The following is a 27,569-nucleotide window of genomic DNA, read 5'->3' on the forward strand; positions in this document are numbered from 1 at the left end:
CCATTATTAAAAGAGTGCTTCAAAAAGATGGAGGTCTGAGGTATTTTTATTGTAAAGGATGACTAATCCAGGGTGGACGGAAAACTGTGTGGAGTATGTGTGTGTGTGTGTGCGCACACACGCGCACATGCGTGCACACAAGAGATATGAAAGACAGACAGAAGGGGGATGAAGTCACCCTTTAATGAAAGACTTTTGCTTCCTTGCATTTCCCAATTAAGCTCAAATTTTCTTATAAATTTTATCTGACACATATAAAAAGCCCCAGAATAAACACAAGTTGGGATGATATATCAATGGCCTATAACAGGGAAGATATAAGGACCAGGTCAGAGAGAGCTGGTCCTGATTAGTCACAAGCCCTCTGGAAAAATTAAAAACAAATAGTAGGGCATGAGGGTTAATGGATACATTTGTAAGGGCAAAACAGCTCAGCCTCAGTTTGGAACAAAATAAAGATTTTTCCTCAAGCCTACAAAATAATGTGTTTTTTTTTAATTTTTTTTATTAGTTCAAATTAGGAACAAGCTTGTTTCACATGTCAATCCCTTCTCCCTTTCCCTCTCCCTCCCCTTACTCCCATCCCTCCTCCCCCACCCCCAACTTACCCACCACCCCATCCACCCTCTACTCCCCAGGCAGGGTAGGGCCCTCAATGGGGTCTCTGCAAAGTCCACCACATCATCCTAGGCTGGGCCTGGTCCCTTCCCCATGTGTCCAGGGCAAGAGTGCATCCCTTCACATGGGATGGGCTCTCAAAGTTTCTTCTTACACCAGGGAAAAAAAATACTAATCCACTACCAGGGGCCCCCTGGAGGGCAGAGGCCTCCTCATTGACATCCATGTTCAGGGGATGGATCAGCCCTGTACTGGCCTCCCAGACATCATCTGGGGTCGATGTGATCCCCCTTGTTCAGGCCAGCTGTTTCTGTGGGTTTCTCCAACCTGGTACCGACCCTTCGATCTTCATTCCTTCCTCCCTTCAAATAAATTCCAGATTTCAGCTCAGTGTATATCTGTGGATGTCTGTCTCTGCTTCCATCAGCCACTGGATGAGGACTCTCGGTATGGGACAGGTCCAAATAATGCGTTCTTTAATGACATGTTATATGCACCCTTCCATCACCCTCTCTTGTCCTCCTCCCCTTACTTGCTGGTTCCTTTCAAAACCCTTTGAGAAAGATTATAATCTGAATTATGACCTTCTGCAGGATGGGCCTGCTGTTCCATTCAGTGCATATATTGAGTAGTGACAATGACCAGAAAGCTCCAGGAAACACTTCCTTCCACAGAAAAGAAGAGATTTTACTGTGGGGTTGAGAGTCCAAACTCGGACTTTGTAACTGTATTTCTCAGTGTGGGCTTTTAGTTGTTGTTTTTGACACTTTAGAGTTCTAAGTTATATAGAGATATGGACTCACAGATTTTTCTCTTTGGATTCTCAGATACCCAAGTCCTTGCATGGCTCAGGTCCCTTACACAAAGTGGTGTAGTATTTGCACATACCCTTCAAACATCATCCTGTTTATTTAATACATCTGTGATTATGTCCAGTACTGAACTGGGGTCTACATAGCGCTTTGTCCCCATACATTCAGCACATCGCTTGATGCATAGCAAATCCTAATTTTGTTTTTGGAACTTTCTAAAATTAAAAAAAAAAATCTCAGTTGTTTGACTTTATGGGGACAACCTGGGATATACATGGCCTGCTGCAGTCGTCTCAGTTAGAGTAGGGTAGCCCAAGAACCCTGGATGGATAAAGTGAGAGGATTCATCCAGATACCAACCAAGAGCTGGGAAGATGACTCAGTGGTTAAAAGCTCATGAGGACTGGAGTTCAGACCCCCAGAACTATGTAAAATGCAGGCTGGGAATGGTAGTCTGCCTACAATTCCAGCCTCAGAAGACAGAAGGGGGGCTTTCCCAGAGCAAGCCAGCTAGTGAAACTAGCTGTTTCTATGAGCTCTGGGTGTGGCTGGGAGACCCTGCCACAAAGCATAAGGTAAAGAATGATGGAGGATGACTCCAACATCACCCATGGCCTTCCATGTGCACATGCACATGTGTGGATGTACATTCCCTACACATATGTCTGCTGCATACTTGCAGACATGAGCACATAAGCACATGAAAATGGGAGAAAAATGTGAGTTCATAAAAATTATACTTGTACATGCTTATGCTGTTTAGAAATTATCTTAATTTTTCAGTTACAGTAAGATTCCCTTAAATGTGTCTGACATTATAGTAAGCTGCTATCTTAGTTTAATCACTGATAAAAATCAACTGATGAGAAAAAGCAAATGTGAGGCATATTGACCTAAATTAACAGTGGCCCCTAAGACACTTGAGCACATTTCCCCCCCAAAACTTAGTAAAGCTATATGAATGCCCTAGGAAAATAAGTGTTCAGCCCCATATCTGATCATACAATATCATATGACATAATCTTTAAAATTACTTATTGCCATGAAGTAGATTTTTCCCTGAATACTTGAACATCATTCTTTATGGTATTTTGTGTGTAAAAATCAAACTTAAGTTTTCGATGGTTTAAAAAAAGCAAAGAAACCCTTTTATGTAATTAATTGTAGTAGTTTATTGTTTTTTTTTTTTAGTAGTTCTTCTGGATGTAGAAGATGAAGAGCCGATGAAGTCTGCTGAAAGCATCGCAGATGTAGCATGTGCCAGTTTCTGAGCCTGGGTTTCTCTGGGGAGCAGTTGTGAAGACTCAATAATAATAATGATAATAATGACAATTAATGAGGTTATGGGGCTGCACTCAACAAAGTCACAACTTTAGCCTGTGCAGGTTTCTCCAGCCTCCAGAGAGTAGAGCTGAAGGGACAAGGTCATTTTCAATTGTGCTATGTATACCCCTTCTGTAGTTGCCATGCTTTTGTTAGCTGACACCTTAGCAATCCATGATTTAGTTAAAATAAATAACTTTTGTGATTGTCCTGGTGTTCAGCAAATAATCTCTTCTCCTTTACTCCTAGGAAAATCAGAGGCTCCTTAAAAATATGTTCAAAATCAGTGATTTTTGAACCAGATGCAATATCCCAGCCCATCATTAAGGTAAAGGTGTTTTAAATGTGAACAGAAACATTCCTAATTGTGTGTATATGTGTACTTTTATCTTTGCTGATTTTTATAATATTCTCTCTAATTTTATACAGATTCCTTTGAGAGACTGTTTAAAAATAGGAAAACATGGAGAAAATGGAGCCCATAGACACTCGGCAAAGTATGTCATTTTTCACTTTTAATTTTACTTCAACTAAAGTTTTACATGTCTGATGACTTTTTTTCTGCATTCTAGGGCAAAATCTTCAGGAATTTCCCTCATTTTCAGACAGGTGAGAAGCATCTAGTAAAAATGCTTACTAAAAATGCTAGTATGTATTTTTCCAAACTTGTGTGAAAATTTCTGTGCATGAGTATGTGTAATTTTTTTTCATGATGAAATTTCTCACTTACATAGAGCTCGAGTAAGAAGAACACTTGGAAATAGCTGTTTAAATGCCTTGAGAATTTAGTCACTGAGAAACTTGTTAAAAGGCAAGAGTCTCCCACTGGACCCTCCATGTTTGCTAGGTATAAGAACTACAGTATCATCAGGATCAGAGCAGAAGGAAGGTTGAAATGAAAGCACAGCAGTTCATTCTGTGACCTCCCACTGCTAAAGCTGGGAAGCCAGTGCCAGCCCAGGAAGTGACCTCAGGCTTACACATGACAGCCCAGCAGTGCTCCAGAAGGGTAGTCTGTTCTGTCAGGAGTGACCTGAGCTGTTGTCTTTTGTTCATTCCAGATACCCACTGTATTCACTATGCATCCACCATTGTACTCAATTCAATATTGGCATCATATGACAATTAAAATGTAGTTTTTCTCCTAGCATATCATTGATTAGTTTGCAGATTTAAGAAACTAAATAAACACAGGAAGATTTGGTGGACTTGGTGGAGCCCCGGTTGGGGGCCCCACCCTGCCTGGGGAGTGGTGGGTGGATGGGGTGGGGGTAGGTTGGAGGTGGGGAGGTGGGGGAGAAGGAATGGGGGTGAGGGGAGGGAGAGGGAGAGGGGAATTACATATGAAACAACCCTGTTTCCTAACTTGAATTAATAATAATAATAATAAAAAGAAAAAAATAATAGAAAAAAAGAAATTAAATAAAGAAAGAGCAGAGGTCTTTCTTCCTTTGATTTTTGACCTCACATTCTTTATTGGCTACAGGATGTCGCCTGGGTTGCCTGGACTCCTGCAGCACTCTAGTTCTGTGCACTGACAAGGTCCAGAGAAATGTTCTCTGATGGAGTAACAGACACACTTGAGCACTTGGTCCATAGAAGAGAAACATTCTCTGATGGAGTGATACACTTGAGCTCTTGGGTGCAGAGATTTGCACAGTGCCTGGATCATCTTTGTGTGTATGTGTGTGTGTGTGTAGTGGGAGGAGGCAAGAGCAGCACTGCTGTCTCAGTCACTGAACCCTTTGTTCATAGAACATAGTTTAACAAGCCTTGACATTTATCTTATGAAATCTGAGAGATTTTGAATTAAGTAACTTTCTGTTAGTACCTTCTGTAATTCTAATTTTAAACAAAGAAGAGATGAGCTGTCTTCAACTTCATATTTAATGCCCCAGATACAGCCCATCAGTGCTTTGTGAGGGTGCCCTGTTATTATCCCCAACCTCGTATGTTCACAGTGTGTTTCTTATTCCATCATGAGCTGATTGCAGGGCATCCATATCCTGGAACAAAAGGGTACTTTTTTCTTTTTATAAAAGTACCATTTTCTTTAGAGAACTACCCGTCTTCGTAAAGGTTTAATAACTTGGTTTTAGAAATATAGCCCAGCATCCTTCCTCTTTTAATAGTTTTAGGAAGTGATCTCAGATCAAACCAATTCAAAATCAAGGGGACCCAGGTGCAAGCTACACTTTCAAGGATTAGTTTAAGCTTCATAGGGCAAGACTTTCAACAAGTCTCAGAAATAGGTTTTGGTACAGAGTTTTGCTTTCAGATTTGGTTGTTATTGCTATTGGAATAACATGTTTGTGTATGAGATATGTGTGTATGTATAAATATTAGTTTTAATCTATGTGTTTCTTAGGGGAGATGTGTTAGTGATAAATATTATGAAGAAAATGAAAAGCAAGACAAAAGTGCCCTGGGCAGACCAGGGAGTGTTTCTGTGCTCATTGAGACAGAGTAGTTAAGAAAGAGAGCCACTGAGCAGTACCAGCAAGGTGAGCCAGCCGTGATTTTGAGATGTAGGAGCACAGTGAGGGTAGAAGGAACAGAGCAGAACACAGTGGGAGGAAGACTGATGTAGGAGCAGGCCAGTGCTGTGGCAGCCTCTGAACCATGGTTAGGCTGCAAAGTAAAGAACAAATGAGAAAACCACTGGGGAGCTACAAGAGGAGGGGTCTGACCTAATTTGTATGTATTTGAAACCTGGTAAGGGTCAAGAGTGAAGGCAGGAGACTTCAAGGGTATTCTGAACCCTGTTGCTCTGCATCCAGCTGGTGAGAGCTGCTCATTATCTGGGTATATGCTAAAGACAAGCCTGGCAATGTGCTGATGACTTAGTAGTTGCATTGCATAAAGGAGAACAATCCAGAAAGACTACCAAATAGAGCTTGTGTAACAATGTAAATATTGAATTCATAGTATCTTTCTAGGAATTCTTCTCAATGAAAACTTGATTATTTCAGTATTGCTTTGCCATTCTCAGGTCTATTTCATTAAAGAACACAATATTGTGGCACCATATAAGATAGAACGGGTAAGTAAAGTTTTTCATGTATTATTGGACATTTATGCAGTCATTTTGAATAGTAATATTTTTATGGTTCTGTTAGCATCTTTAGTCAAATGTGATAATACTGAGTACTTCAAAGTTTATTAACAGTTCTTGCAAAAGTACCCAAGGCATCTTTAGCCCTTTAGCCTAATAGCAAAAGCTTAGAGATCATACTATATTAGAAGTGGAAGAAATGGAAAGATGGCTCAAGGGTTAAGAGCACTGGGTTTTTGTTACACACATGGCAGCTAAAAACTGTTTGTAACTCCAGTTCTAGAGGCTCTGATGTCCTCTTCTGGCCTCTGATGGCACTGCATACACATGCTACATAGACATATATGCAGGCAAAATAACTATACACACAAAATAAAAATAAACACATCTTTTTAAGAAAGGAAGGAAAAAAACTGAAGTCATAGTGTACAGATTTATAAGTGTATTTACTGTGTATCACTGAGAAGTTTTTGCTTAACATTACTGAAAATATAAGGTTATTCAAGAAGTACTTAATCAAATACCTCGCATTTGATAACAAAATTATAAAGTCTTAGTTTGGTGGAAGTTACAAGGATTTATCGAGGAAGCACCAGCCTATGTTATTAGTCTTCATGCTGCAGCATACTGTGTTGAGAAGGTATCACTCCTACTAAAGGAGTTTTTATAGGACTAAGGGGTGGAGCTAGCTCCTAATAAGGACACTTCTGTGAATGAAAAAGGCCACACTCTCTGCAAACCCAGGCACATGCTGAGTCAGCTCCAGGTGCTAGGCCAGCCTACAAGCAGCTTTTAAATTTACACTGCTTAAGAGTTATAGAGACAAGAAAACTTGCATGTGTGGATGACCAAGGAGCTTGGCCACTCTGTGTGAGTGTCCCTTCCTCCCTGATAAAGTCAACTTGCCTTGTGACTTTTCTCTTGCCTCTACACCTTGGCAAAAGCCCCCTTCTCTCAGGCTGAGGGCACTCCTGGGTGCCCTTTCCTCAGGTAGCTCTGCTAAGACCATCTGAAGTACAGACCTGCGTCTCAAGTGCCAGTTATGTGAGGTTTGATGCATGTGAGGTTTCTCTGGGGACATAGACCTGTGTCATATGTGTGTGTGTGTGTGTGTGTGTGTGTGTGTGTGTGTGTGTGTGTGTGTGTGTGTGTGTGTGCATGTGAGGTTTCTCTGGGGACATAGACCTGTGTCATGTGTGTGTGTGTGTGTGTGTGTGTGTGTGTGTGTGTGTGTGTGTGTGTGCATGTGAGGTTTCTCTGGGGACATAGACCTGTGTCATATGTGTGTGTGTGTGTGTGTGTGTCTTCATGCACCTGTATATGTGTAGTGCCTGGGGAGACTGAGACAGAGAGTGTTATAAGGAATTTAGTAAAGGAACCAATGTGGGAGATAATAAATACTGAGACATCCAGTCTCTGAAGATCCCACAATATAAGACGAGTCTGTTTGAAGAGAGAGGAAGCCCAGTGTTTCAGCTGGAAGATAATCACAAAGGCAGAGTTTTTATCTGTAGTCTTTTGTTCTCTTTGGACATTGACAGACAAGGCTCACTTATGTAGAAGAGGTCAGTCCGTCTTAGTATAGTGATTCAGTTTTAATGCCACTCAGATACTCCCTCATGGACATGCAGAAACATTGTTTACTGGGATGTACTGGGGTTATATTGTGACCAATGAAGTTGACGTGTTATGTTGGCCATCATGTACATGTACTCCTGTCCTGAGGGCACATCAGTATATGGAGCGAATATTGAGGGAGCTGAGGGAGAAGTAGGTATCAACACAGTGACAGTGAGAGTTTTCTACCCCACTCAACAATGAGAAGAGCACACGGAAAGAACACCTGCCAGGAGCCAACACCACAGGCCAGGTGGATTCATGGATGTAGCTAGCACAGAGCATTCCAGCCATAGTGACCTAACACATCACATGTTAGGTCAAAAGAGCAAGCCTTAGCAAAGGCAAGGTTAAAATCCCTGCCTCACCACACTGAGGTGAAAACAGACCGGGAAAGCCATAGATAGTGCAGTTAGACTGCATATTCTCCAGCCAGCCGTGGATCAAATAAAAGAAAAGAGAAAGTTGCAAACATCGCATGACAAATGAAACAAAAAGAGATGCAATGTTAGGAGGAGTGAATGTCTATGTTACACAAGAAGAAAGACTCAACATAAAACTAACTCCACCCCTCAGGGAATGAGAACAGGAAGTCCAGACTGAGTGCAGGTGTATGGAAGTCAGGGAGTGACAAAACAGCCGTGTGTCTTGTACTTGCTCGCACTTTCTCAGTTCTGGGGACATGGGCAGAAGCATGCAGATTGGCAGCTGCTGTGCAGATGCTCTTAAAACAGCAGGCTGATATGTTGCTGCTTCTGTCCTCATCAGGGAAAAATGGAGTATGTCTTTGAACTGGAGGTTTCTGGGAAGGTGGAAGATGTTGTGGAGACGTTGCTACAGGTAAGCCAGCCATTCAGTGTGACACCCACAGAACACAAAGCAGAGTGAGCTGGAAGCTCAGGCTGGCCTCCCCCTGCCTCTCCCTCCCTGGAACTGGGATTAAAGGCATGTGCTAACATATCTGCTTAGAAACCATCTTTTAAATCTTGTATTTTATCTTACCCAGATAACTGTCACTTCTCTAAATATGCTGATTTACTTGAATTTGGAAACTTAAGTAGGAAAAGCCACAGATATCAGAAGTGATCTTCACTGTTACTAAGTGGCAGACTAATCAGTGTTTTCCTGTGCCTATGAAGACATTATCTGATGTTACATGCATGGAAACTAATTGTCTGTATTTGTCACATTGTAGTTGCACAGGGCATCCTGTCTTGACAAACTTGGTGACCAAACGGCCATGGTAAGTGTTCTGGACAATTGCTGTCTGACTAGGAGTTAACTTCCAATCAGCTCACTGGTACTAATGTCCATATTATTAAATGGTTCTTCTCATAGATAACAGCTATCTTGCAGTCACGATTGGCTAGAACATCATTTGACAAAAACAGGTAAGATTTCAAGATTTTGTTTTCTGACTAGAATGCAATAAATGGCTCTGTCTGCAGGTCTTAGCATGCTCAACACTGATATGGGCTGGGATGTGGGGAGCATTGCCTAACATGTATGAGGCTTTGGTTCTAGCCCCAGCATGGCTAGCATCTTATTCCAAACATGCTATCTTAGGGAATGGGCCTGCCTAAGAATGATAACTCTCAGAGCTTCCTCTACCCTTCCCCTTCCTGACATCTGCTACTTAGACAGTCTGTGCATCCCACCACTGCCAACTCTCTGGTGTGCCTTCCTTACTGGGATTGCCCCCATGCACCATAGTAACCCCCAGGCCATCTTCTCAATGCTAGTCTCCTTCCTCAGTTCTTCACCCCACAACCTAATGACTTACTGAATTGTGTCCTGTGTGAAGAACACATTGATCACTTGGCTGTTGGAAATTATAGTGACCTGCTGCCATGGCCTCCATGCCTTCTATGGCAGTGCTTGCTCACTGCTTAGTGCTCCAGGTGACTATTGGCACTCATGAGTTCTGGGCTCTGGCTGCTTGCAAATGGAGCAAGGTTCTAGTGGCCACCTACTCTCTGCCCTCTAAGCCTTTGTTGTGTTCTCTTGCTCCATTCTCTTTCCTCTCCTTCATTGTAGCCCTTGTTTTCCCATGCTTGGAGCATGTCCGTCTTTTGCTTCTGACTAACTGGGCTTTCTGATTTTAGTTTAGCTGTCAGTTCTTCAAGAGAGTCTTTCTTTGACCCTTCAAATTGCATTGAGTACTTTCCTATCATTCCCCACAGGGACCAAGAAAATATACTTACTGTGCTAATGGTTTTTCCATTGATTCTTTGCTTTATTAAGTATGCAATACAGTTTCTGAAAATAATGGTGCTATTTTTGTTATCCTAGTTTCTTGTTTATTTCTTGCCTTAGATGTGGACTATTTGCCTATGTTTTCATTTTCATATTCTTCTGTATTACTTATTCTTCACAGTAACTATTGATACCTTGTAGTTCACAAGTGTCTATAATACCAGTTTTAGGAGATCTGACCTCCTAGGTAGGGCACCAGGCATATGTGTGCACATACATATGGGCAAAGCTCATACATATAAAATGAAATAAATAAATCTTAAGAAAATTAAAAAGTGGTTCACTTTGAAAGTTTTTATTTATCCAGAACCTGAAATGCTATACTGAGGGATCTAGGGAGGCGTCTTTGCAGTGTGAAATAAAATATTCTAGTCATGTTTGCTGTTTCTAACAAAGTGAAAGCAAACTTGCCAGCATAAGCTTTCATCATATTTTGAAGATATGCCTCTTACTGAAGAAATAGGACTATATTTTCCCTACTTTTTATGTTGAAAGGGTTCAAATTCTGTCAAGTTGAAAGAATAATATAATGGACACATATCCTATGACTTACTAGGTGTATTTGGTAATGTCTTTCCAGTTTGCTTTGGATATTGCCATGGTCGTTGGTATATTCATATCGATGCTCTAGTGTGTGTGTTTGTTTTATTCAAGCTTTTTTTCTTGTCATTATCCTCTCAGTAGTGTAATAAGGTAGCTTCTGTGTAGCACTTGGAGGGCATTAGCTATTCTAAGTCATCTAGTTATGCCCGTTCAACCTGCAGGGGAGGTGGCTGTATCCTATGCAAATAATGTGTCCTTGTAGATAAGGCATTTAGGCGACTGCAGATTTGGGTGTGTGCATGTGTGTGTGCATACACAGGCACATCTCTATGTAGTGTATATGTATGCTGAATATAATTTTTCACATTGTTTGATACTAAGTTGGAAGACATGATGGCAGTGTTCCATCAGTACTTAGGTGTGTATGTGTTAATGGGACGTTCTTACAATCCTTGGTATCCAATTAGCCGCAATATCTTCTAACACATAGCTCCAAATTCATATTCACCCAAAGTTTTTTTCTAAAATTTCTTTAGTTTTTGAATGGTTTTAAGTTTGTAAAATGAAGAAGTCTGTAGAACTCTCTTCATCTGTCACTGAGCTCTCCCCAGTATTAGGTATTTGGTGTGTATTTTCTTGAGCACATTTCTAGGTATTTGCTTGATATCACTGAAATTTTCTTTTCCAAATATTTGTTACTGGTATACAAATATAGTAACTTCTTTTTTTAAAATATTGGCCCTATACCCTGCCTGACACTTTTTAAATTCATGCATGAGTGAGTCCTAGGTGGGGGTTTTTAGCAGAATCTATATTATTTTCATGTTTGTAATCATTCCTGGACAAGGGCAGTTTCACAGAAATTTCTGTTTGTTTTCTACTTGCCATCTCATTGCATGGTTTTGTTAATGAATATCTTGGGGGCAGAAGCCCTACCTTGTTCTTGATATTGAGGGAAGATGGTTTAGTGTTTGTCATTAAAGAATGATACTAGCTATAAGTTTTTCATCAACACTCATTGTCACAATGAGGAAGCTCACTTCTAGTTTGCTGACCGTTTTTTGCAGTAAAAAGTAAAGAATTTTGTCAAATGTTTTTTCTATACTTATGGACATCATTTTCTCCTTTATTGTTAATATTATAAACTATATTGATTTTTTTTAGTGTTAAATGAACTCCGTATTCTTGTAAAAATATTTAAGATGGTGTGTGACACTCTCTATTGCCTTGCAGACATGTTATCAGATGTTCTCACATCTGTCTACATGCAGGACATTGCTCTGTCATTCTCTAATAGTTGTTTTGGTATAAGGCTCTACTGGCCTCTTAGAATGGATTTGGATGTGTTCTGTGATCCCGTGTTTGCAAGATGAATGAGGCTTGGTGGTATTCTTTTCTTACATTTCTTTGTATAATTTACAGATAAAGCTGTATAAATATGAAGTATTCTTAAGGATTATACTTGATAGAGATTATTATTATTATTATTATTATTATTATTATTATTATTGCCATCATCATTATTACTGTTATTTTGAGAGAAGATCTTGCTGTATGGCTCAACCTTGTAATCATTTTGCTTGAGTCTCCTCAGCATTGTGAAAGAAATATGGACCACCACATCCATTTATCTTATTTCTTTGTGTTTGTTTGGTAATGTGTATGGATGTTTTGCCTGCATATGTAAGTACGTACCATGTGCATTTCTGGTACCCATGGAGCCCAGGAGAGGGCTTTGGTTTCCCTAAAACTGGAGTTAAAGATGGTTGTGAGCCGCTATATGGGTGCTAGGAATCAAACCCCAGTCCTGAAGAGCAGCAAGTGTTCTTAACCACTGAGCCATCTCTTCAGCCCTGGCTTATCTATTTTTTAATTAGATACAGGACTATAATTTACAAGCACCTTTTTGTATCTATTTTGATAAAATGTATATTTAAAAAATGTGTCCATTTTATCTGACTTATCAGACATGTCTTTCTTAGTGTCCTTTAACACTTGTAAAACATGTATTTATTTAGTTGAGAGTGGGCTACAGGTGTTTGCATGCCCTGACACATGTGTGGAGGTCAGAGGACAACTCTCACAAGTTAGTTCTCTCCTCCCACCATGTGGGTCCCAGAAGTTTCACTCTAGCCGACTCCTTAGTCTGCAGGCCCATCCTGCAGAAGGTCATAATTCAGATTACAATCTTTCTCAAAGGGTTTTGAAAATGTACATGTTTTTCATGTTGTTAAGTATGTTTACTTTTTTTTAGGTCTACTTATTTATTATATATAAGTGTCCTACCTGTATGTATGCCCATTTACTTTTAATAGCCAAACTTATCTTAGTCTCGGGTATTTATGCCTTCTGTTGATACTTTTAGTTTTCCATTTTCCCTTAGCGTTGTGAAGGGATTACCAATTTTATTAACCTCAAGTAATGCCCTTTGTCTTAGTCATTTTTCTAGCCAGCCGTTTAGTTTAAAGCTGACATCCACTTGTATTTCTTTCTTCAGAGCAGGGTAAGCTTCCTTTGGGTGCTGAGAGCAAAGCTGCAGTGGCAGGCATCACTTTCTTTTGCCACAGCAGCACTTTAGCTCAGCCTCCCTCCAAAGTGCTGCTCCAGCCCAGGTTCCTTTTTTGTTCATTTTGTAATTAACTTCTGCCATTTTTTTTTTAACCCATAGGTGATTAGAAATATGTTGCTTACTTTTCACACATTTGAGGATTTGATCAGAATATATGTTCTATGCATCAGTCTTTTTGGTGTTTGTTTGAATTTGTCTCATAGTCCAGTATATGGTCAGTCTTGGTGAATATTTCCTGTTTCCAGTAGCTCTAGAATCAGGTGTCTGTAATAGAGCTCACCTGATGGTTGTTAACTGACTGCTTTGTTGACTTGCTCATTATGTGCTGGAGAGAGGGGTAATGCTGACAGTAATGATTATGGAATTCCTTCCCTTTCTCTCAAACTGTCCTGCCATACAGACTCTATTGCTCTTGTGAGGCCACCCTCTGCCTGCCACTGGCCTGTTGGTCTCTTCCTTCTAAATGTCTGTACCCTTGGGTTTCTGGTTAGTTCTAAGAACTCATGAGGATTGTTCAACTTACAAGTTGATTGAGATCATTAGGTGAAAGCCTCAGGGGTCTCTTCCAGTTTTCACATTTTTACTTAGAGAAAAGTTCGACCCAGTGTCATGTCCTGTCTCTTTCTTTCTTTACTTGTCTTTGGAGCCAGGATTAAACCAGGGCTCCTGCATAACAAGCATACACTCCAGTGCCAAGCTGCACTCCCAGCCATGAGATTTGCTTTTAATCCAGTTTTTTAACCAAGTAATTGCCCTAAAATATTGACAATTTAGTTGTTTCTGTACTACTTTTTAAATTACTAAATCAGAAGTAGAGTTTTCTTTTTAGTTAAACATTTTAAGAGTAGAAAAGGCATCTTTGAGTGGTTTTATGTATGGAAAGCAAACTGAGCTTTAAGTAATTGGAATTATGTGTTCAAAACCCAAAAAAGTAAATGTGATAAGGATATGGTCTTGCTCTGTAGCCCAGGCTACTCTGAAACTCAGGTTCCTCCTGCCTCAGTCTCCCTCATGCTGGGATAATAACAGGTATGTATCTGTGCTCTACAAGTAGCTCTTTACCATGTAAACATAGGATGTAACATGGATGTAGCTTCAGGACTGTTCATTTTGGGAGAGATTTTGTTTCTGTGATATGTAATCTCTTATGTTAATAAAAATTCGGGCTTCCATTGTACCATCTAAAAGAATGTCAACCTATTTAAGCAGACAATTTACATTTCCACCTTTTTCATATTAATTGTAGTATTTAGACAGATAGCAGACAAACTTACAGTGTGGTTAAGCCTATAGAGTAGATAAGCTTCTGACTTTTCTGACTTTTACTGCAAAACATTTTTGCAGGTTCCAAAATGTTTCTGAAAAGCTACATATGGAGTGCAAAGCTGAGATGGTGACACCTCTGGTGACAAATCCGGGACATGTGTGCATTACAGACACCAACCTGTATTTCCAGCCTCTCAATGGACACCCGGTACATAGATCACACCGCATGCATAGATCACTGGCCGCATGCATAGGTCATGTGCTGCATGTGTAGGTCACGGGGCATGTACAGTGCTTGCTTCTGTCTTTCAGCTCGATTTTCCAGGACCTGATATCACAGTTATTGTCTTGCGTGGCTTTTGTTACTTCCTCCTCACTTTGGGGGGAAGGCCAAAGTCATTTGGAAGCCCTGGGTAGCAGTGTGACTTCCTGATGCCCTGCGGGGTTGGATGCACACTCATCTGACTGCAGCTTCCTCTGATCCCTATTCAGCCATCCTGAAGGGCCTTCCTTATTCCTAGTAGTAGAAGTCATATCCCTCTGGCCACACCACTGGGCCATTTGACAGGGCACTTTAACGGACAAGGGAGTGTTTCCTGTGGAGGAAGAGTATGCCCTGGACATTCTCGACTGGTCATTGGCACTACATTGAAGTCAGACATGGTGTTGTAGCGATTTTGTCCACTAGGTGGTGGCACATACTGATCAAATCCTCCAGCAACATGGCATGGTGTCCTCTGAGGTTGGCTACTATTACTATTTTTGGTCAAAAACTTATAGGAAAATGTCTGGCAGCACAGCTTCAGGAGACACAGTGAGCATATATCTCTTCCCAAAGCCCTGGCCAGCCTTCTGTAATGGCATTAGGGTCTTTAAGGCCTTTCTCACTGTTGCAGAGCCTGGCTTTCCTGTTATGTGGGAGCAGGGATGTAGAAGCTTTGCATTTTAGCTGAGCACATGGTACTTTCTGTTTTTGATTCTTTCTTACTATTGTTTTCAAGTTCAAGAGAATCAAAAAGATTTTTTTCCTTTAAAAAAAGAAAGGCTTGCCTTATATTGTAATTCATGAGGTTTAAAGGTCTTGCTTTATATTATAATTTATGAGATTCAAGACTCTGTAATAAAGGAAATTAAAAACATAATTCTTTGGGGGAAAAAGGTTGTTAGGACAAAGCAAACCTTACATGAAAGCCCAGGGCTGGAGGGACAGTTTAGCAGTTAAGAGCATGTGCTTGCCAGTCATCAGGACCAGAGCTAGAATCCTAGTCCCACAGAGCCCATGGTGCCCCACACCTCAGCCCTGAGCCAGGCGGAGATAGTCGGGAGAGACCCTGCCCCAAAGAATAGGTGGAGAGTGGTAGCACAGGATACCTGATAACTTTTCCTGGTTCACACATGAGTACACAGGTACATGTAGCCGCTTACACACAGGTGTATTCAGACATACATACACACACACACACACACACACACACACACACACACACACACACACACACACACAGAAATAAATAAATGTTTAAAGCAGCAGTCTTCTTGAGTGCTCCATACCACACAGTCACCCTTGTAGTAGTCTGAAAGATGAGGGTACCATATCACCGAGTTTACGCAGGAGGATTAGGAGATGTGTCAGAGTAAACTGTGAAACCAGGTACCATTTGTTCCAAGGGCTCTCCTAGGTGTTCAACTGCAGCACCCTGGGAAGGCAAGGATGTGTGGCTCTTTCCCTCCCTGCTGTAAGATACAAAAGAACAACTAATTGTGTTAGAATGGTGACTCTTGACACTGCCTTTGTACTTTTTAAAGAAACCTGTGGTCCAGATAACACTCCAAGATGTCCGGCGTATTTACAAAAGGAGACACGGCCTCATGCCTTTGGTGAGTTCAGTTGATGGGTGCAGTGCAGTTCATTGTGGGTGGTTGCCAGACCTGCAGTACAGCAGCTGATTGACGTTCAGACCTGACAGCCCAGTTGTGCTGTATGTGAGCATGTGGAAGCTAGAGATTGATAGAAGAATAACTCTGCTCTGGAAGTAAGAGGTTGTGTTGCAGAAATATTTTTTGTTCAAAGAGCAAAAAGGCTAGAGGGTCCTTGAGTTTCTTGCTCCTGAATTTTTAGAACTTCTGGGCTAAGACTAGAATGATGCTTGCAGGGCAGTCCAGAGTCCTCCCACCACAGGCTGACTGCCGCCGGGCCTCAGAGAAACATTGGGAAGATCCTTAAAAGTAATTCTTTACTACAGCAGCAGAGAACAGGAATACAGACACAGCAGTTAATTTAGCCTCTGATCTTAGAGAGAAATAGAGAAAACAGCCATTAGAGCGTAGAGTTGCTTCTTCCCGCCCCCTCCTCACTATGCAAACACCACTCATACATTTATCTCACGTATGCAACTTAGATATTAGTCACTATTGAGTAGATGTTCCAAGGTGTTTTGAACTGATATCAACATAAATTCATTTTCTTTTGCAGGTTATAACTAGCTCATTTTTGTACTTTTAATTTATAAAATTCAAGCACTTTGGTACCTATTTTGTATCCATTTTTTACGATAGTAGAAAATTACAAAAAACAGGTACTATTAAAAATCTTGTGCTGTCAGTATAGAGAACAGTCAGTAAAAGTGAAGAAATTAGCATTGCTTACCCTCTCAAATTTCCACCACAGCCCTGTACATTATAGATAAAGCAGCTGTGAGCCCAGGAATTAACTCCCTAACTTCTCTAGCTAGTGAATACCCATGGCCCAAACTTGAGCCCAGGACCCATCTGGACCCTCCTGGTTGTCTTCTCCCATATTGCTTTGCCAGCACAATGCCCCCAAAGCTTACAGCTTTCTTTTCTCTTGAGACTTGGCCCAGGTGCCCCAGAGCTCAAGATTTCCTGCCTCTGCCTCCCTAGTACTAAGAAAACAGACATTCAGCTCACAGTTTCCTTTAAAATAACCATAATTGAATGGGTTATTTGATTATTAATTTGTTGTGTTTCATAGTTATTCAATTTGCACAAGAAAGCTAAATATTTATCTGTAGGAAAGAAATGTGGGTTCATTGGCAATCTAATTTTAAATTTCAGAGTAATAAGCTATTTTCATTAGCAATATTTGGTACTAAAGAGAATTACATTATTTGCCTGCTGTATATCTCTTGTTCTTAAGATGTTTGTAAGAAAACATATATGAGAATATAGGGACATATATCCTGAGTCAAATTATAAGTGTAAGCAAGGTCTAAAGCTCAAGCATATTAATGCTTGGCTGACGTTTACCATTGTGTACTTCTGTGATTTCAGTGTGATCATGGGACTATTTGTTTTGTTCCTTCTGAATTTTTAGGGCTTGGAAGTGTTTTGCACAGAAGATGACCTGTGTTCCGACATATACCTAAAGTTCTATGAGCCTCAAGACAGAGATGACCTCTATTTCTATATTGCCACGTACCTAGGTTTGCTGGCCTTACTTCATTGTCTGTGCATGTAAAGGTAGCTCAAGTCCTACGAAGCCCTGACAGCAAATAAGAGAAGAAACATTGCTTCGCCATAGTTTTACTTTTTTGTTCTGATAGAATATCCTAGAGACCAGGGAAATGTGAATTCACTTTGGGAATAGCTCATTTGTGTGTTTCAAAAGCTCTTGATGAATATGTTTAAATGCTTCTCTATTTTAATGAGCTCCAACTTGAGTGGGTTACAAACAGTCTACCTGAGAGTTTTGTCATGTCATGATTTAACTTGTGAAAACCAAAACTGAGTCTTTTTAAGGTGGGAGAATATGTTTGTGATCATTAGTTAAGGTGTTCATCACAAAGCCAGGACACTGTGGAAGGAGCAGGTAAACCCTCTGTGCTCATCTCAGCACCCTTGGAATAGAATCTACTGTCATTAGGAATGACTCCTCAGCCCTCATGGAAAATGGGAAGTTCTCCACCTTTATCATAAAAGTCCCCTACATTTTCATCAGTTTTATTAAGCTATATGACTAAATTAAATTCCTAATTTACATGAATGTCATATCACTAAAAAAGAATGATTTTTAAATGGGAGTTGAGATTTTATTAATACATCCTAATTGGTTTCTGTCTAGTGTGCAGTAAGATCATTTCTAGATGTGTGGTAAAGTATATCTTTCCTGCAACTGAAATTTCCTCTTTGGGAAGGCTTTTATTCCAGCAGGAATCTGTTTTATCTCACAGTAGCTTAGACTTATTTTCCCCCTCATTGAGCCCTTTACATTAACATAATAAATGAGCAGAGATTTATTATAAGCTTGTTTTTGTCTTCTGAGCCCCACAATAGAAAACTCACTGTTTTAAGGTGAATACTGAAGTTGCAGTCAAAGCCACTCCCTCTCTCTACCTGATCTCCAGCCGCCACTCCTTCTGAGCTCATTTCTAAGTTTGGTCAAGCTTTGCCAGAGGACTCCAAGAGCTAAAAATTAAAAAAAAAAAAAAAAAAAGATTTTCAGTTTTTGAAGCTTTTCCTGGTAGCTAATTATAAACTTGATAAGAATTAAGACTACATACATAATGAAAGAACACATCGGGCAAGATGCTTGATACATCCAGTAAAGAGTGTTAGGTTCAGAAAAGTAGTGTTTTCTAAACAAAGTAACAAATCCAATTTACTTGTAGGACAGTTGAGTCATTCTGATCTTTCTAAAGTTGTAGTTCTCACTGAGAGGCTATTTATTTCCCAGGAGAACCTGCCTCTTTATCCTGGTTTATCCTTTATCCCTTTTTCTTTGGCAGTTTTGTGTTTTTCAAGTTCACAGATAATATGTCACTATTGATAAACTGGCAGTAGTCCACCTCTTCAGAATCTAAAAAAACATTAATTAAGCCCAATATGGTTTTGTTCTAGCTTCATAAAAAGTGAGAGGAAGTGTGCACAAGTGGCCATGGTTTCTAAAAATTCATCAAACTGAGCACATTTGATAGAACTCTGTGTTATTCATTGGGTAATTGTCATCTGCCACATAGTACTTGTATGTTCACTCCATGGTCTTATATTTGTTCAAGTTATGTAATATTTGGGAGTGGTTTGATAGTTGTTCAATATATTTAATAACTTCTTATCCTGGATCTTTGTGAAAACAAATCAACAGACACTAAGGAAGCTAGTTCTGTCACATTAAATAGAAGCTAGCCAGTTATCTGTGAAGGACAGTGACCACTCCGACTCTTCCCCCAGAACACCATGTTGCAGAACACACTGCGGAGAGCTACATGCTGCAGTGGCAGCGAGGGCACCTCTCCAACTATCAGTACCTACTCCACCTCAACAACCTGGCTGACCGTAGCTGCAATGACCTCTCCCAGTACCCTGTGTTTCCATGGATCATAAATGACTACTCCAGCCCGGAGTTAGGTGAGCACTGTCAAGCATAGGTTCTGATGAGAATCTGCTTTCAAAAGGGAGGATTCGTTTTATATATACAGGACCAAATCAGAACTCATTTCAGTTTGCTCACTAAAGATTGCCAATTTCCATTTCAAAATATTGGACAAATATTGTATAAATAGTTTTATGTGTATTTACCACTTCTCAAAGGTTATACATAGGAAATATGTGCATAGTTGTAATTCAGTCTTCCCATTATTATGTGTAAGTGCCAAGTTTTGAAATATTTAAATTTCTCACTGAAAATTTCGTTATTATTTTAAATTCACATTGGAATTTTGAATACAAAAAAAAAAAAACAGCCATTTACTAATCACAGGGGGAAATGGAAGTGATCCATAGTCAGATTATGAGAGGTAACAGTATTCCTCAGGCTTTTGTATTGTAACTATGACAAAACAAAACACCTGAGAAAATCAAATTATAGGGGGAGAGATTGATTTTAGCCCATGGTTTCAAAGGGTTCAGTGCATCATGGCAAAGACACTAAGCAGAGCCAGGAAGCAGGGAAGAATAGAGCAAAGGGCTAGGATAAGATATGGCCTGGAAGACATGCCCTAGTAATTTTTGTCCTCCAAAGGCCCTGCCTCCTCTTTTCCCTCCTTTTAATACTGACATCATATTATGAATCAACTAGAGGGTTATTCCATTCCTTAGGTAAGAACCCTCCTCATATGATTGTTTCAGGAAATTCCAGTGTTGACATACCCAGAAACATCTTACTAATTAAGATTTCTCAGTCCACTCAAGTTGTCATTCAAGACTACCAAAACACTTTCATTTTTATGGCATCAATACTTTCCTTTTCCCTTAAATAATGTTTCTAAAATTTGATAATTTGTAATTCTTTAATCTTTGATTTTTAAATTTTGCTGATATAACTGGGTTGTGGTGGCATATGCTTTTAAACCCAGTACTCTGGAGGCAGAGACAGGTGGATCTCTGTGAGTTTGAGGCCAGCCTGGTCTACAGAGTGAGTTCCATGACAGCCAGGGCTACACAGAGAAATTCTGTCTCAAAACACAGAAAAGAAAAAATTTTTTCTAATGTCACAAAAGAATATTCTGTCTAATTCAGACATAGAAAGTAAACCTTAGTAGAAGAATATGGATTAAAAATTTTGTTTTTGTAATTTTACTTGGATTGGGATTCCTCAGTATTTGATTAGAAACTACTTTAAAATGACAGTTATTTATTTCTTTGTATGTGTGTGGAGGTTGGGGTGTGAGTGTACATGTGCCAAGGTTAGAATTCAGTTTCATCTACAGCCATACCACCCTGAACTCTCCCCAGCTCATCTGATCTCGGAGGCTAAGTGGGGTTGGGCCTGGTTAGTACTTGGATGGGAGAAGTCCGTTCTCTCCCTCCACCATGTGGGCCCGAGGGATTGAACTCAGGCTGTCAGCCTCCATGGCAGGTATCTTACTCACAGACCCATCTAGTCTGCTACAGAAAATCTTTTTTTTAAATAGTCTATATTCATGGTGTCTCATGCTACAGATGTTACTTTTAAGTGAATATAGTTTTGTTTTCTCCAGCTATATAAATAACAAAGGTGCTTACTACTTGTGGGTTTATCTCATTTCAGACTACTCAAGTGTGAACTTGGCTCATGCCACTGTGTTTATGTTTACAGATTTGTCAAATCCTGGAACCTTCCGAGATCTTAGTAAGCCAGTGGGAGCCCTAAATCAGGAACGGCTGGAGAGACTGCTGGTATGTGTGTGGAGCTCATTGTTTGGAAGCAGCCTCACAAATCATGGCCTGTGCTTGCTTAGTAACTGAAGCTCAGTCCCCATTCTTAGCCATTTCCTGCCATGACCTGCGGATAGGATAACTATTTGTGTGTATTTGTCTTGAATTTGGGAAGTAGAAGCATGACCTGCTTGTATTATTTTCATGAAGATAATCTTTGATAAACTGCAAAAGAGGCACACACTATTAGTTCTGTCTTGTTGGATGTCAGCACCATCAGCACCCGAAGCCTAGAAATGCGCACTGTCACACATGTGCAGTCTCACTGGCCCTCTGCTATGAGGAACAGTGTATCAGGATCTCCATTAAGGGTTGACACCTTGAGTCAGCTACTGTCTCACAGTCAACACATCGCTGTTTGTTTTATGTTGTAGACTCGATATAAGGAAATGCCGGAGCCAAAGTTCATGTATGGGAGTCACTACTCTTCCCCAGGCTATGTGCTCTTTTACCTCGTTAGGATTGGTAAGGCTCTCACATCATCCACAGTTTCACTTGGGTTCTCAGATAATTCTACAGTCTGATTTAACCCTGTGTTTCCCCCCTCTAGCACCAGAGTATATGCTATGTCTACAGAATGGAAGATTTGATAATGCAGATAGAATGTTCAACAGGTTTGATAAAACACCTCACCATATTGAACACTTTCTGATTTTATGTAGCAGCATGCTTGTTTTAATATACTAGATATAAACAAAAATGCAAAGAAGTGTAAAGTTTAACCAGGCCTGAAGACATATACTTTTAACCCCAATACTAAAGAAACAGAGGCAAGTGGGTCTTTGAAAGTTCCAGGCCAGCCTGGTCTTTATAGAGAGTTCCAGGATGGCCATGGTGAGACCTTGTCTCCAAAACAAGTCATTTCTTTCACACTTTCATAATGTGTATATATGTAAGGAAACATTCTTTAATTTATTTTATATGTATACGTGTTTGCCTATATATGTATATGTGTGCCACATGCATGCCCTAGCTACAGAAGCCAGAAGGTGACCTGGACTGCTGTGATCCACCATGTGAGTGCTGGGAATCTATCCCAGGTCCTCTGAGCTGTCTCTCCAGCTCTAGGAACAGATTCTCGTTTTGTTTCAAGACAGGGTTTCTCTGTGTAGCCCATGCTATTCTGGAACTCATTCCATAAAGCAGGCTGGCCTCAAACTTTGAGATCTGCCTGCCTCTGTCTCCCAAGTGCTGGGATTAAAGGCTTTTGCCACCATACCCAGCTTAAACACAGATTTTTTTAAATACAGATTTTTCTCTTGTCCTGTGTAGCCTGAGCAGTTTTTTTCCCATGTTATAAAGAATATTTTGAAACAATGAGTTTAAAATTTTTTGTCAGAAGGGATTTTGAGAGCCCATCCCTTGTGAAGGGATGTTCTCTTGACCCGGACACATGGGGAAGGGCCTAGGCCTGGCCCAGGATGATGTGGTAGACTTTGGGGATCCCCTTTTGAGGGCCTTACCCTGCCTGGGGAGTGGAGTGGGGATGGCTAGGGGCAGGTGGGATGTTGGGGGGAGGGAAGCGAGAGGGTGAAGGGATTGACATCTGAAGCAAGTTTGTTCCTAATTTGAACTAATAAAATAAAATAAAAAATAAAATAAAATAAAATAAAATAAAATTTATTATCATAGTTTAGAATATACCACAATTTACTTAAACTATTATTCCCTATTGAGACAGTGTGCATGTGGTGGAGTGGGATGGTGGGCTTGCTTCACTCTCCTGTGAGTCTGGTGAAGCTCCACCAGCCCTCAGGGACCACACTTTTCTTTTTGGTCAAGGGGCTTCATGTGCATGTTAAAATCTGTGTCAGTGAGAAAGCTGGAACTCCAGAGCCCAGAGCAGTAGGTGTTATTGGGAGGATTACAGGAAAGCTGCCACTGTCAGTAGCCGATCATGGACATATCGCTCTTTTTCATATCTAGTATTGCAGAAACCTGGAAAAACTGTTTGGATGGTGCAACGGATTTTAAAGAGGTAAGCCGTTCAGGAAGTTGGCGGGCCATAGGGCTTTTGTTCCTAAATCCTTTAAAAACATGTTGCCCCCACACACACACTTGCAGTTGATTCCAGAATTTTATGACGAAGACATCAGCTTTTTAGTCAATAGTCTGAAGTTGGATCTGGGAAAGAGACAAGGAGGACAGATGGTTGACGATGTGGAGCTTCCGGCATGGGCCTCAAGTGAGTACCTCCTGAGGCATGGTGGGACAGTATGTTGCATGCTTTCCTAGGTAGTGCAGTTGTGATGTCATTCATTGTATTGTATTGCTTGTGACATCTTAAAAATGCCTACTTAATTGAACTAGAATTTGTCTATCCCAGTCAGAAGTAAGCTGAGTTTGCATTATAAAGACATCGATGTATGTTTGACAGACCTACGTGGCATAAAAATGGTTCCTGCCACTTTTTTCAGAAAAAAATACGTAAGATGAAGAATAAAACTCATTAGAAACATGTATGTCAGGGCTGGAGAGATGGCTCAGCAGATAAGAGCACCGACTGCTCTTCCAGAGGTCCTGAGTTCAATTCCTAGCAATCACATAGTGGCTCACAACCATCCGCTATAAGATCTGGTGCCCTCAGCAGAATGTTGTATACATAATAAATAAAATCTTTAAAAAAAAAAGAAAGAAATATGCCAGGCATTGGTGGCACACGCCTTTAATCCCAGCACGCGGGAGGCAGAGGCAGGCGGATCTCTGTGAGTTCGAGGCCAGCCTGGTCTCCAGAGTGAGTGCCATGATAGGCTCCAAAGCCACACAGAGAAACCCTGTCTCTCGAAAATCCAAAAAAGAAAAAAAAAAAATGTATGTCTTTAAAACTAAAAATAAAAAAAAAAATGTATCTCTTATCTCTTAGAAGTTTTATGCACAAATGGATAGGTACAAGATATGAAAGAAAGTACAATAGAGATAGCATAAAATTCTGATGACGTCTACCCTCGTAGGTCCCCAAGACTTTCTCCAGAAGAACAAAGATGCGTTGGAAAGCAGCTATGTGTCCGAGCACCTTCATGAGTGGATTGATCTGATATTCGGATATAAGCAGAAAGGGAGTGAGGCTGTAGGGGCTCATAACGGTAAGTAACTTTGGCTGACAGTTTGTGGGCAGGCAGGCAGAAAAATGAGCTGGAGACCTAGTGTTCTGGAGGCCGGTCTGGGCTACATGTCTACACTCTGCAAACCAAGAAAAAACCTCTATTATAGAACAGTGATCTCGAAGCCTTTAAAGGCCCAAAGTTTGCTTTTAATTAAGCATGAAGAATGGCAGCTGTCCACCCCTTCAGGCTCAGTGCTTATCTGCCTCAGGTTTCTGCTAGTCTCTCTGTCAGTAGGGAGGGACTTGGACTGAAATCCAGAAGTGACTCACATGAAGTGTAGTCACACCAGTGCTGTGACTAATGCATCTCTAAGGGAGAAAGTAATGCTAACCAAAGAAAAGAGCCAGGCAACAGCCCATCACATCTACTAATTACACTTTTGTTCACCAAAAGATAATAATACAAGTTAATTTTATTGTTTGAATGTTAATGTTTCACAAAGGAAAAAGAGTTTCTTTGAATACAGTTTTGAATTGTTTAGATTCTGGGCAGGGTATTTATAACTAAATGTATGCTTTTTTCAATAATGCTTATATCTCTCCTTCAGTATTTCATCCCCTGACCTATGAAGGTGGTGTAGATTTAAACAGGTATGTATATGTCTACAAGGTATTTCTGCTTCACTATAAAACACTTCTATCTGAATTATTAATACACTTATTTGAGAAGTTAAGATATAGAAATTTTGAAAATATTTATGTCTTGCTTTCAACATTGTTAGTTGCTAAGATACAGAAAATAGGGGCCAGAGAGATAGCTCAGCAGTTAAGAACTCTTGCTGCTCTTTGAAAGGACTTGAGTTTGATTCCTAGCACCCAGGTTAGGCAGCTCATAGCTACCTGGAACTCCAGCTCTGAGGAATCCAGTGCTGGCTTCTGGCCTCCTCAGGCACCCATACACTCATGGCATCTACCACCACTCCCCAGCAATATTAATCCTAGCACTCGGGAGTCAGAGACAGGCAGAGCTTTGACTTCGAGGCCAGCCTGGTCTACAGAGTGAGTTCCAGGACAGCCAGGACTACACAGAGAAACTGTCTCAAAACAAAACAAATGAAACAAAAAAAAATATTATGTAAAGGTGTATGAAGTTCTTTGCTTTTTATTTGAGTTTTGTCTCCCAGTTGATCTACACTATTGGAAGTTCATGCCTCTCAGGGACTTGAACCTGGTGGTTTACTGCATCTTTTGTGTTTCTTTCTAAAGTATTGAGGATCCTGATGAGAAAGTAGCCATGCTGACCCAAATTTTGGAATTTGGGCAGACACCAAAACAGTTATTTGTGACACCACATCCTCGAAGGATCACCCCCAAATTGAAAAGTATGTCCCAAGCCTCCAGCTATAGCGCTTCTGTGACAGATTCCCCAGGTAAGTCTTGTAAAGAGTAAATGTAAGGTAAAGGCCTTTGTCTTTTGTGGTTAACATGAAGCAGAGATGAAACACAAACTGCTGAATTGTTTAACGATGTTTGATTGGCATCTCTATGAGGCTTTGGGCTGCTTTGGTGGCAGAGTTCCTACCTTCCTAGTATGTGCAGGGCCTTAGGCTCAGTCCCAAGCACTGCAAAACAAACAAAGGTATTTCTTCTACTCATGTTTTTGTCAAAGGCTGTTTGTAACTATCAACTTTGTTACATGGTCATTTACTGTGGCTGTGACTGTCCTGGCTCCCACTGATCCTGTGGTTTTGAAGTTGCCACTTAGTGCTCAGCAGCACTGTCAGACATGTTCCCGGCCATGCATGTTTCAACAGTTACCTGCTCCACCTTTTTCTAGAACAGACTCCCCCTGGCCTTGACTCTACCAAACCCACATACAGAGTTTGAATTCAGTTCAAACTGCTTTGCTTCTTGGTTCTTTGTTTCTTATTTAATTTTCTTATTAAGATGTGGCAAGTGTGTGTAGCGAATCTCTTCCATCCAGGCCATGCTGGCTACTAAGATGAACTTTAAGGATGGAAAGATCCCACATCATCAACCATGTAACCACATTTCATATGTCACAGAGCCTCACATGAGGAGCCATGTGACAGCACACAGCATCTCATTAGCAAAATGTTTCCTTTTCTTCCAGTTTTGTCTCATGACACCAGGCATGCTGAGCCTTTGGGGGGATGCTGCAAGAGTAGCTAAGCCTACTTTCCAGTATTTTACTGTGAGGGCTTGACCTAGGGGCAGCTTAAAATACTACTTGAAGACATACAGTGTTAGGTCAGAAATGCTGTCTTCATCCCTTAGTCACCAACTGTAACCACCGCCGTACTGTTTTAACCAGGGTGATTACTCCAGCTTTTCTTCATGCTCTTCTGCCTAGAAACCCTTTGAGAAACCTGAAGCCTTGTTTGATTTATTGTTTTCTTTCTCCTTCTCAAAACCAAACTAAAGCTTCAGCATTCCTAGGCAGCAGTAAGGGTTTACAAAGGGGAAGGCTGAGAAAGAAGTGGCCACTCAGACATTTATTTCTCATGAGGCCTAAGTGACTGGACATGTCAGGACTCTGCAAACCCTGGGAAGCATGGAGCTTTCAGTGAACCCTTCTACATCTAATTTGTTCTCAGCTAACATTGGGCTATATGATGAATACCTTTGAAAGCATATTTTGGTGGGTGGCTTGTTTTCTTGGTTCCTTAATTTTAATAGAAATTAACAGTGAATCTGATGCAGGTGCCTTTCTGTGATGTAATGACTTACTTAGCACCAGTTTCATGTAGTTTCTCCAGGGGAGGAGTCGTTTGAAGACCTGACCGAGGAAAGCAGAAGTCTGGCCTGGAATAATATCACCAAGTTGCAGCTACACGAGCAGTACAAAATCCACAAAGAGTAAGAGTGCCTGTGCTTCCAGTCTGTGTAAAAGCTGGGGTCTTGGTGTAGGGGTGAACCAAGAAAAAAAATTGGCACAAAATGGTTTGTTTTGGCCCTCATGCTCTTTCATACTGTCATTTCTGTCATAGGTTGTTCTTGAACAGTGGTTCTGAGCCTTCCTAATTTTGGGACTCTTTAAAAAGGTTTCTCATTTTGTGGTGATTCCCCAATCATAAAATCATTTCATTGCTACTTCATAACTGTAATTTTGCTACTGTTAGGAATAGTAATGTAAATATCTGATATGTAGGATGTCTGATATCTGACCCCTGTGAAAGGGTCATTTGACCCCAAAGGGGTTGCTACCCACAGGTTGAGAAGCACTGTTCTAGAAAAACATTGGGCTAGCAGACAGCCTAGAGTTTTGTACCTCTAAACTGTATATGAAACCCC

At 40.6% G+C, this 27,569-nt stretch overlaps 1 protein-coding gene across 1 annotated transcript in view; it reads left to right on the forward strand.

Moving 5' to 3' along the window:
* Positions 1–27,569, forward strand: part of Nsmaf (neutral sphingomyelinase activation associated factor) — a 56,813-nt gene that overhangs the window by 14,275 nt on the left and 14,969 nt on the right. The window contains exons 3-22 of the mRNA XM_027398896.2: positions 3,003–3,081; positions 3,183–3,250; positions 3,326–3,362; positions 5,746–5,796; positions 8,194–8,265; positions 8,621–8,668; positions 8,764–8,816; positions 14,138–14,267; positions 15,866–15,937; positions 17,394–17,502; positions 19,247–19,423; positions 21,093–21,172; positions 21,586–21,676; positions 21,762–21,825; positions 23,138–23,189; positions 23,276–23,396; positions 24,163–24,294; positions 24,863–24,905; positions 25,521–25,684; positions 27,026–27,134. Coding sequence (XP_027254697.1) covers positions 3,003–3,081; positions 3,183–3,250; positions 3,326–3,362; positions 5,746–5,796; positions 8,194–8,265; positions 8,621–8,668; positions 8,764–8,816; positions 14,138–14,267; positions 15,866–15,937; positions 17,394–17,502; positions 19,247–19,423; positions 21,093–21,172; positions 21,586–21,676; positions 21,762–21,825; positions 23,138–23,189; positions 23,276–23,396; positions 24,163–24,294; positions 24,863–24,905; positions 25,521–25,684; positions 27,026–27,134 — 1,752 coding nt within the window. The remainder of the gene's footprint in view (positions 1–3,002; positions 3,082–3,182; positions 3,251–3,325; positions 3,363–5,745; positions 5,797–8,193; positions 8,266–8,620; positions 8,669–8,763; positions 8,817–14,137; positions 14,268–15,865; positions 15,938–17,393; positions 17,503–19,246; positions 19,424–21,092; positions 21,173–21,585; positions 21,677–21,761; positions 21,826–23,137; positions 23,190–23,275; positions 23,397–24,162; positions 24,295–24,862; positions 24,906–25,520; positions 25,685–27,025; positions 27,135–27,569) is intronic.

This window comes from Cricetulus griseus, chromosome 2 (assembly GCF_003668045.3).
Source record: "Cricetulus griseus strain 17A/GY chromosome 2, alternate assembly CriGri-PICRH-1.0, whole genome shotgun sequence".
In the NCBI taxonomy this organism is placed as follows: domain Eukaryota; kingdom Metazoa; phylum Chordata; class Mammalia; order Rodentia; family Cricetidae; genus Cricetulus; species Cricetulus griseus.